Raw genomic sequence first — 11,711 nt, 5'->3', positions numbered from 1 at the left:
GAAAAGGTGCTAGTCTACCAGCCTAGGCGTCCTTGGCTCCTGGCGGCGAACCTTGGTCTCTTTGTTAAGGTCTCTCCGAAAGATGTTGAGGTGTATGCTAACATGGGGAAAAAGAAATAAAGAAATTGAAGGGGAAAAAAAACCATTTTAGTTACCCCATGTTTTTATCTGCTGTCACCATAGCAAGTGAAGTTGAACTTGGAAGCATATCCGATCCCAAGTTTAATTCGACAACCATTTTGTTTTGGGACCATTGTGGTTGGCTCGAGGATAGTTCATTTTAAATAATTAATCAATCTAGTCTAAGCCTACTAAGGTCGTACATTATATACAGTCAATCCGATGAAAAATGACAAATGGTATTTGATTTCTTGTTTGCTTAGAGACGTGGGTATGTGGTTACATGTTCAAATATATACAGGGCTAAGAAAATGGAAAGAGTAAGAAATGAATATCTTCATTATGGAAGAAATGAGGATCACCTTGTTCCAAAAGCACATCATTTTTTTCTTATTGGTGTAAAATATATAATAATTTCAACATAGACAACCAAACGCAGCCACGCATTTGTCATGGGCAATTTTGCATGCCTCATACCTCTTTTCTTTTTCCATTTATTAAATTCCGATTACGTGAAATCTTGTGTTCTTGTGCTTTAAATGAACAGGAAAATGACAATTCTATGCTTGTAATAATACACTAAAATGCAGTGTAATCTACTTCTCTCTCCATGTCCAAATTACACGAGTCTCTCATCTGAACATATTAAAATTCTTCACAATTTTGTACCCATCGAACGCCCAATTAACTACATTGTGCCCAACTATTTGCAAACGAAAAATGTATAAATGATGTTTAAGAGCCTTCTATTCTGGGCATATCTGAGATGTAATTTTCCCAAAATAAAAATAATATATATCTATATCTATTAGACCTCAAGCACCAAAAACCAATGAACCATGTTCTAGAATGCCTTACCATTTATTTTTTTAAAAAAGGGTTGACCCCGAAGGGAGCCCCATTCCACATGAGTCAGAGACTCATTGGCTCATTCGAATGTTAAATCGAGAGATGTGCACGAGCGACTAAGACCTGAAGGAGGGAGCAACATTGTCAACCCCCAAAGCATATTCCTACAATATTTCAGCAGAGAATATGCTCCACACGAGGATTGAACGCGCAACGCTGGAAAATCTCTTCCCACGTTACCTCAAGCCTTACCAACTCGCCTATGCCCTATGGACAGCCTTACCATTTATTTGCTTTGAATTATGGATGGATAAAAAGAACTCATATACAAGTCTACACGTGCAGGTCAAAAGATCACGAAAGCAGGCAATTATAACATGACTCTTCTGTCTCCTCATGAGATATTTGTTTAAGCTTCATGCTACATTATTTTATTCATTTTTATTTTGTTTTGTGTCTTATGTCGTTATTATATTTGTTAAAGGAAATCTAGATTAAGTAATTCTTGTCTAATATTCTTAAATTGATTTTCTATTATTTGTTTCCTTATTTGTAAATATTTAGGCTTAATCATAGGCAAGATCGTAGGACATTGATGTATTATCACCAATATAAGATTGTATAGTTTGTTAATGAAAAAGGCAGAATGAATTTATTCTCCATTACGTTCTTCTTCCATTTGTTTCATGGTATCAAAGCCTAACCTGGGCATACACTAAAAATATCTAAAGCCTACCACCATGGGAGATGAAAAACAAAAAGGCACGACTCAAAGTGCAAAATGGGATAACCCCAATCACCAGCTTTATCTCCACCATTCAGATCAACCCGGCGCCATTCTTGTGCCGCAATCTTTAGTCGAAGATAACTATAGCACATGGAGCCAATCCATGACTATGGCCTTGACAGTCAAAAACAAAATCGGTTTTATAGATGGGTCGATCAAGGAGCCGAGTGAAAAGAATCCAGAAGAACACCAACAATGGAACCGATGCAACAATCTGGTCAAGACTTGGCTGCTAGGATCGATGTCCAAAGATATAGCTAGTAGCGTCATCAATTGCAAAGATGCTAGACAGATGTGGATTGAGTTGCAAGAGCGATTCTCACACGTCAATGTGGTACAATTGTTCAATATCAAAAATGAGATTCACAATTGTGTGCAAGGCAACATATCAGTTGGATCCTACTTCACAAAATTGAAAGGTTTGTGGGATGAACGTGATGCACTTTGCACCATCCCACCATGCACTTGTGGATCGATCAAAGAAGTGAACACCTTCATAGAGACTCAAAAGACCATGAAGTTCCTTATGGGTCTTAATGACTCGTATGTCGGTGTTCGTAGCAATATTTTGATACAAGATCCATTACCCACAGTTAACAAGGCATATTCATTGGTTCTTCGTCATGAAAAACAATCAGAAGCGACAACAGGGAAAAATAATACTCAATCAGATGCCGCCGCATTTGCCGTGAGAAACTCGAGCCGTGGATATGGAGGTGAAATGAAATGTTCTAAGTGCAAGAGAACAAATCACACCACAAAAAATTGTCGTGCACACCTGATATGTGATTCTTGTGGTTGGAATGGACATAAGGCAGAAAACTGTCGAAAAAGGAAAACAATGGCTGAAGGAAGGTTCGATACAAATATTTCCAAGGGAAATCAGGTCATATCAAATATGAATCAAAGAAGGGATATGAATTTCCCATTTACAACCGAAGAATGCAAGCAAATCCTCGATTTGTTGAAAAGTAAATCTTCTTCTTCCAATAATGTCAGTAGTTGTTCAAACCATGAAGAACTTTCAGGTAAAGCTTTCTCACTTGTATCTAATGACAAAAGAAGCACATATATTTTGGATAGTGGGTGCACAGATCATATGGTTTGTAATCCAGATTTTCTCACATCCTCAAATCTCATTAATAATCGTACTGTGGAATTGCCAAATGGGTCAGTGGCACAAGTAACTCATATTGGAAAAGTTGTGTTGTCTCCTGATTTGATTCTTGACTACTTTGCGTCCCATATTTTCGATTGAATCTAATTTCAATAAGTAAATTGGCTTCTGATTCGTCTTGTATGACCATTTTCCTAAATCAATTTTGTGTCATTCAGGACCTACGATCGGGGAAGATGATTGGGACGGGAATTGAACGGGAGGGTCTCTACTATCTTGAACAAGCTCAAAAGGGTGGAAAATGCAACCAAGCTCAAGACTCTAGATCGACTCTTTGGCACCAACGCCTAGGACATCCCTCAACCAGAGCCTCTGAGCTATTCTCATTTCCGAAATTCAATAATAAAATCCGTGTGGACAGATGTTTCATTTGCCCTTTAGCCAAGCAAACTAGACTTCCATTTCATTTGAGTTCTATCACTACTACATCTAGCTTTGAATTGATCCATATCGACATTTGGGGTGGTTATAAAGTTGCTTCTGTTTCAGGTGCTAAATACTTTCTTACTATTGTTGATGATTACACTAGATGCACATGGGTTTATCTTATGAAGCACAAATCTGATACTCGAAGTCTTCTGATCAATTTCATCAACTTAGCAGAAAATCAATTCAATTCCAAAGTAAAGGTCGTTCGTAGTGATAATGGTCCTGAATTCAAACTTGAAAATTTTTATGCGCAAAAGGGCATAATTCATCAAACTAGTTGTGTCAATACTCCACAACAAAATGGAGTGGCAGAACGTAAACACAGACATTTGTTGAATATGGCACGTGCCTTGCTCATTCAAGCTGGTCTTCCAAATAAATTTTTGGGTGATTCCATTCTTACTTCAGCGTACCTTATCAATCGAACACCCACTCCACTTCTCAAAGGGAAAACCCCATATGAAATGTTATTCGAAAAGATTCCAAGTTATGCACATTTACGTGTCTTTGGTTGTTTGTGCTTTGTTTCTACTCATGCCCAAAATCGTACAAAGTTTGATCCACGAGCATCTCGATGCATTTTTCTTGGATATCCTTATGGACAAAAAGGTTATCGAGTGTTTGACCTTGCTCAAAATAGGACAATAGTTTCAAGAGATGTCATTTTCTTTGAGACTACTTTTCCTTTCCAAATGGATGCATCACAAAATGATTCCGCTGCACCAAAGTTTTGTTCTCACGAAAATAACCCACATGATCTATATATTAACATGGATCCGTTCTCTGAACCAAATTCATCTTCAAATGTCTCACCTTCTCCTAACAGTCCAACAGAACAAACAAACACCATGACATCTTTGCATGAATCTGTTTTCACTATTCCTGATTCCTCAAATCCAGAAGATTTTCAATCATCACCACCTCATAACCAAACCAGCACACCACCTGAATCACCCATTGAACCCATCCTACCAGCTCGACGTGGCACTCGTATTATCAAATCTCCTCACTATTTGCAGGATTTTCACCTTGAGATGACTCTCCCTTCAAGGACCGAACCACCATCATCCACGCATCTGGCCAAAACTTCAGGTATTCCACATCCTATCTCTCAATTTTTGTGTTATGATAACATTTCTTCTGCTCATAAAGCATACACTACTGCACTCACGATCCTCAAAGAACCCACTAGCTTCTCACAGGCTTTTCAAAGCCCCAAATGGCGTGCAGCTATGCACAATGAGATAACAACTTTACAAGAAAATAAGACTTGGAGTTTGGTTCCATTACCATCTCATAAACGACCAATTGGCTGTAAATGGGTATATAAAATCAAATTCAAGGCTGATGGGACAGTGGAGCGATATAAGGCTCGCTTGGTGGCCAAAGGTTATAGTCAAGTTGAAGGAGTCGATTACAAGGAAACGTTTGCTCCAGTGGCCAAAATGGCTACCGTTCGCGTGCTACTAAGTGTTGCATCTGTCCGTGGTTGGCATTTACATCAATTGGATGTTAATAATGCCTTTCTCCATGGTGAACTTGAAGAAGAAGTTTACATGTCTTTGCCTCCGGGTTTCGAACGAAAGGGGGAGAACCGTGTTTGCAAACTTCACAAATCAATATATGGATTAAAACAAGCCTCTAGACAATGGTTTATCAAGCTGTCCAATGCACTCAAGGCAGCAGGATTCCACCAATCTCTATCGGATTATTCTTTATTCGTCCGAAGTCGTCAAGGTAAATTCTTGGCATTGCTTATATATGTTGATGATGTGATATTGGCTGGAAATGATTTACAGGATATGGAGAACACCAAAATTTTCTTGTCCAAACAATTCAAACTCAAGGATTTGGGACAACTTAAATATTTCCTTGGCATTGAGGTTGCAAGATCACGACATGGAATTAATCTGTCACAGAGAAAGTATGCTTTGGAAATTTTGGAAGACACGGGTTTCTTGGGTGCCAAACCTTCACGGTTTCCTGCAGAAAAGAACATGTCCCTTACACAATCCGATGGAAGACTTTTGGATGATGCGGCAGCGTACAGAAGATTGGTAGGAAGATTGATCTACCTAACTATAACCAGACCGGACTTGACTTATGCAGTGCACGTACTAAGTCAATTTATGGATAAACCTCGACAACCGCATTTGGATGCAGCCCATAAAGTGCTGAGATATATGCAAACTCCTGGGCAAGGCATCTTGCTGCCATCCAATGGTTCACTCGAATTGCAAGCATTTTGTGATGCTGATTGGGCTCGTTGCAAGGACACGAGGAGATCGATTACAGGTTACTGCATTTTACTTGGTCAAGCGCTGGTCTCTTGGAAAACTAAGAAACAAACAACCATATCCCGTTCAAGTGCAGAAGCAGAGTATCGCTCTATGGCCACCACATGTTGTGAGATTACATGGTTGAAAAATGTTTTAAAGGATCTGAAAGTAAACCACACACAACCAGTGAATTTGTTCTGTGATAATCTGGCGGCTATGCATATAGCCTCAAATCCAGTCTTTCATGAGCGAACTAAGCACATAGAAATAGATTGTCATTTGATACGCGAAAAGATTCAAGAAGGGATGATTCGTACAACTCATGTTCGAACCACAGATCAACCTGCAGATTTTTCACCAAGCCATTAAGTTCTTCACAGTTCGAAGTATTGCTTAGCAAGTTGGGTGTTAACAACATACACGCCAACTTGAAGGGGAGTGTTAAAGGAAATCTAGATTAAGTAATTCTTGTCTAATATTCTTAAATTGATTTTCTATTATTTGTTTCCTTATTTGTAAATATTTAGGCTTGATCATAGGCAAGATCGTAGGACATTGATGTATTACCACCAATATAAGATTGTATAGTCTGTTAATGAAAAAGGCAGAATGAATTTATTCTCCATTACATTCTTCTTCCATTTGTTTCAATATTTATGTTTTTAGTTTTTAATGCCTTCAATTATTTTTTATATTATTTTAATTTCTTCATTTACTCATATATTTGATTCATGTTTGTATAATACTCTGTGAAAATTGATATAATGCAATAGCAATAAGTTATTGGGCCATTTGTTTCCCTTTGAGAACGTGGCATGCATGCTGCAAACCTCGTTTCAATAGCCCTGTTTGATCCATTCGTCAAAACAGTCTCCATCTTAAGTCAAAATCTTAAGTTAATTTATATGTTACAAAAAATTTTCCCTATATAAAATGATTTAATGCCTTAGTTCTACAAAGAGATATCAATTCAGAGAATTCAAGAAGCAAATTCAAGATAAATCTGATATTTTCTAATACTAAGTACCTTTGAAAACTTTTTTTTTTCCTAATCTTAAACAAAATTAACAATCATTCAATAATAATAATAATAATAAACTTATGTCTCAATTATCTATTAATATCTTCAGATCCAATATAATTTAAAGTTTGGAAAGATACCAGAATTAATCACCCACTACCACCCGATTATAACCCATTCATTATCTAGAAAATTGTGAACGGTAATACACATCCTTCAGTATCTGATTATGAATAGATCATTGTTCCTTTGACATAAAACTTGTCTATCTTATAACCTCATCATTCGAAGTTACACGAACAAGATATTTTAACCAACCAATATAACCTTAATGCATGTCCCATTGGTCCAAATACATAATAAAAGTGTTCTGATAGCAAGAATATTGTTAATCATCGATGCCCAGTTCTTGTAATCATAAATTAGTATATATAAATAAGACTTCAACATCGACACCTAAGATGACTAATCCCAGCTTTAATTTTACCTTATAACTACGACATGCATCTTACACTAAATTCAAATTGTAGAGGATACAGAAAAATGGGCATTAATCTTTTGTATTAAATTCAAATCAAGCGATTATAGGTTAGTTTCGAAGCTATCTAACAGAACTACAACTTTTGATCGACTTACCATTCTAATTCTCATGGAACACCTTGAAGTTCAAAGGACAACAAAAACCCAAAAATAGTTTGTATACAAAATCCTACTTTCCCATCAAGATCAATAACCTCAAATTGAATCATAATTCATATTCTATGAAATTCTCAAATAATTCAATCGTGACTACGAATTATCAGTATTTTTTTTCCAGAGAAAAAAATTTCATGCCCCAACAGTATTCCATAATCTTTGTGATTAACTTATAAGCGAGTAAAATAAAACATCGGTACTAAAACCCACAGTAAGGAAATTGGGTCATCTTCAATGTTCTCTAACATCACTACATTACTATTTACAATACCCAAAACATTTTGAGAGGAAAATATAAAATTTTTAATTATCTTTATTCATATTATTTCTTAAAACAAATATTATAAAATCTATTTAATGTCTAGGAGGTGGGTTCTAAAATTGCAGGACCCTATGAGATTCAATGTCGCTGCGAAACAAAACTTCAGCCCACTCTTTTTCCAAAACCCTAACGGATACCGATCCTCTGTTGTTTTGGTCATCACAGCACATTGTGCTGTGCACCAAACAACACCGTTTTTCCTCTATATTTTTTTTATTGGCCTTTTGTTTCAACAAATTTGTATTGGATTTTGGCGTGGCTTTTTGTTCACAACACGTCCACAATAGATATAAATTTATTTATATAATATGAAAAAATATATATAGTTTAATTATATTAATTTAAATCAATGCATTTAAAGTTAAAAATTATTATATTAATAATAATATTTTCTCAGAACGGTTTCATCAAATCATTTCTTCGAATTCAATGAGTACGGTCGAGTGTTTTTTGTCAATGAATAAATTTTTTAACAATATAAGATTATTAACATGCTAATGTTTGAATTAAAATTTTTAATATTTTCAGCATGAAATATCAAATAAAATTAAAATTTAGCACTACATTTAGTTTATATTCAAATTATCAAAACAGCAGAGGATCTGTGTCCAACCCTAACTATCCTTGAATGATACTTCTTTGCTTAAGTCAATACTACTTATTAAAGGGTGACTACAAACTATTAAAATTTTTCCTCAGAAAATTTCTAAACTTGAAATAAATTAATATTTTAAAATCAGATTAACTTAAATTCATAATATTTGGTCAATACATCAATACTTTACTAAAGCGCGAAAATATTATTAACATGTGTCCATAATATCAATAAAAATTATACAACCCATTAGGATTATAACTTCTCGTACAAAATCCTAATTTCTTCTATTTTGGTCGTTACCTCCAAATATACGCCAAATTTCACCACACGACCGACATGAATGAAAATAGTATTATTTCTTATTTTATATAATAATTTCTAAAATTATAAAAAATAATAATAATTAAACATTTACCTTAGCATTAAAAGACTCAAAATTTATACTTTCAAACATAAACCTTTAAAATCCTCGAAATCATGAAAACAAATATTTTTCAACTTGCAAAACATGCTCTTCCATTATCCTAAAATTTTTAAAAAATAAAAATAAAACTTTGGAAACCATAATACAAACTTCATAATGATAAGCACGAATTCTATAGTCTATTTGACACTTTATTTTGTCGTATCGTGCTTATCTGACATTTTTGTTCCAAGTTTTGCGCATAAATAGTCATAATTTTTTATGTTTGTAGGTTTGACTGAAACTTGAGAATGATTGAATATTGAAAAAAAATTCAAACATTGCGATGCCACGTTGGAGCTTGGCCGAAAGTTGAGGAAAATCATAAGAAGTGAATAAGGAAATTTAGGAAGTAAAATACACAGACCCTATGCACGTTCTGGAATATGGTCCGTGCATTTTGTGCAAAAGAGAGACATCCGAATCAAGATGGCCTGCAAATCCAGATTCACTATAAGCTCAACAAAGATTGATAAGTGCATTTTGTGTGCATTATTTCGTGTTATTTTTATGTCTATTTTGTGTGCATTCATATTGTTTTAGGTGTGTGTTTATGTGTTTTAGTGCATGTGTTTGTATTTCACTCTACGGGTTAATTTTGTAGGAAAATTAATTTTTGAAGAATGAATTACGGAGCAGCCTTGGTCAAAAATTCATATTTAATTTTAGAGAAATCCAAATTCGATCTCACCGTTCAGAATAATTTTCAAGATGTTTTAAAGATTCTGTCCATATTTTAGCACAATCCGACGGCTAGAACTCTAGATATGAATTTTTGAAAAACGTCGCGCGGAGCAGAAAATTTTAGGCGCTCGAGCGAGATTTGCACTCGCTCGAGCGCGAATTATGTTTCCAAAAATCTGTGTTTTGTTGCGCGCTCGAGCGAGAAATTCACTCGCTCGAGCGCGAATTCGGAAGAATTTTGAGTCCGGAAAATTACTTGTTGTGTAAGGAATTTATTTGTACGGGATCCGGACCATATAAATAGAAGATATATCATATTTTTGGGGGTTCCGAAGTTTCAGAACAGAGACAACATAAGAGAGGCGACTACAAGGCTTGGGAGAGAAGATTTTTCTTTTCTTCTTTTTTTTTTATTTTTGAATTATTGTTTTCAATTATTGAGTAGTTTGTTTTCAACCAAGACGGCGTGATTGAGCCGAACAAATTTATGTAGAAAACTTGGATGTTTGTTTGAGATTTTTCGGAGTTGATTTTATTTTATTGATTGTCAGATTTATATTTTCTTGTGGATAGTCTGATCAACTGCTTGCTTGCATGTTAATCGATTCCAAGTCGATAGAGGAGGTATTGATTTTGATCATTTTGATAATCAACACATGGTAAAATCGACTAGAAATAGAATTCGATTTCAGTGTGCGGTTTGGGTGTTAACTGAATTTTCACAAATATTTAATGCATTCAAATTGATTAGAATTACGAAAGATTAATCCGTCAACATTTGAATAGGTTTGATTGTTCTAGAAATAGAATTTTGAACAAGTTAAGAGAATTCCCGTGATTTAAGATTAAATCTGAGTCTTGAATCGACTACATGTTACATGATTTGCTCGGTACCTGCGTGTGTCTTGGTTGTCTCTATTTAATTTAATTTATTCTTTTTTCTATTTTAATTCTTATTATTTTTAGTAATCAAATTTTTATTTAATTCGTTGCATCCTTCTTTATTATTTTTGTCTAGATTAAGTAAAATAATTAAAGCTTGAGAATTGACAACAGTCCCTGTGGGATCGATACTTGGACTGATCTCTGTCCACTTTACTATTACTTGACCTAGTGCACTTACTAGTAAATACCGAATTAAGCGGTCAAAGATCCTATCATGGAATAAGTATTACTAGAGATTATGTGTAATTTTAGGCTGCACAAACCCACTCCATGATTAATTGCCTTGAATGTCACAATTAAATTGCTTTATGCTGTGGAGTGGTAGGAGATAGCTTCAGGGTGCTTATAATATGATGGCAAAACTTCAAACGAGCAACTCGAACAAGTTGTAATTAGAGCCGTCAATTTGGGGTCAGTCGGATCGGCCCGCCTTGCCACATAATTTAAGTGGGTTGGGTTGAAATTTTTTCAACCCAACTAAAGGCGGGCCAAGTCCTGTAATAATTTTTTTTTTTTTTTACTTTTATGGTGATATACATATATGTATTTTTTTTTAATGAAAGTTGTGGTTTTTTATTGTATTAATTACTTTATATAAAATTTAGACGTGTGAAATCAATAATGAAAAAAATTATTAATATGTTTTATTAATATTTATTTATGAAATGAAATTTATAATTAATTATAATAATTTTATTTTTATTTGTATTGAGTCAACCAGAGAACCGGCCCGCCTAACTTGTAACCCAACTTAGCAGGGACACAATTTGTGCATCAATAAAACAAATATCATCCAATGGAACTCCTCATTGGAAGTCATTCAGAGGAGTATCTACTCGATCTACACTTAGTAACGTGGGACTTCCATTTTAACAGTTTGGGTTCATCTTTTTTCATATACATTCTTAGAGACTACCGCTGTTATTGCATAATAATGTTCTAAGTTTGCGCTAGTATGCATATATAACAGAGAGTGGAGCTGAATTTATTTGTTGGGTGCACCCACACATAACATTAATAAAAATATATAATGGAAGAAAGACATTACAACCATATACATTTGAATAATGCTAAAGATACAACAAATATAGACATGTTATTGTATTTTTCTTTACTATTTTTCATTGCTTAATTCTCAGTGATTGTCATTAAACCTGTAACTATAAAACTAGATCATTAAATTATAAAACTTTTATCATTGTCAATAGTGATTTCGATTGTTTTTTTTTATTTTTTATCGTTGTTTAGTTATTTAGGAGAAACATTTAATTTGAAGCGTACGCCCAACAATGTCTCTCAATAAAAACTTATCAAAATTCAGGTATTTTGTCTTTTTTTTTT

At 34.5% G+C, this 11,711-nt stretch overlaps 1 protein-coding gene across 1 annotated transcript; it reads left to right on the top strand.

Annotated features, from left to right (window-relative positions):
• The first annotated feature begins 1,709 nt into the window (after window positions 1-1,709).
• Window positions 1,710-3,014, top strand: LOC140862174 (uncharacterized). Its single transcript, XM_073265180.1, has one exon. It carries the CDS (start codon window positions 1,710-1,712, stop codon window positions 3,012-3,014), a length of 1,305 nt encoding a protein of 434 aa, XP_073121281.1.
• Window positions 3,015-11,711: the final 8,697 nt, after the last annotated feature.

The sequence above is a fragment of the Henckelia pumila genome, chromosome 4 (assembly GCF_033568475.1).
Source record: "Henckelia pumila isolate YLH828 chromosome 4, ASM3356847v2, whole genome shotgun sequence".
Lineage (NCBI taxonomy): Eukaryota > Viridiplantae > Streptophyta > Magnoliopsida > Lamiales > Gesneriaceae > Henckelia > Henckelia pumila.
This window is presented reverse-complemented; position numbering and strand designations above follow the sequence as displayed.

What these genes read in the sequence shown, in the direction of transcription:
- LOC140862174 (XM_073265180.1), top strand. Translation starts at nt 1,710, where the DNA reads ATGGGAGATGAAAAACAAAAAGGCACGACTCAAAGTGCAAAATGGGAT.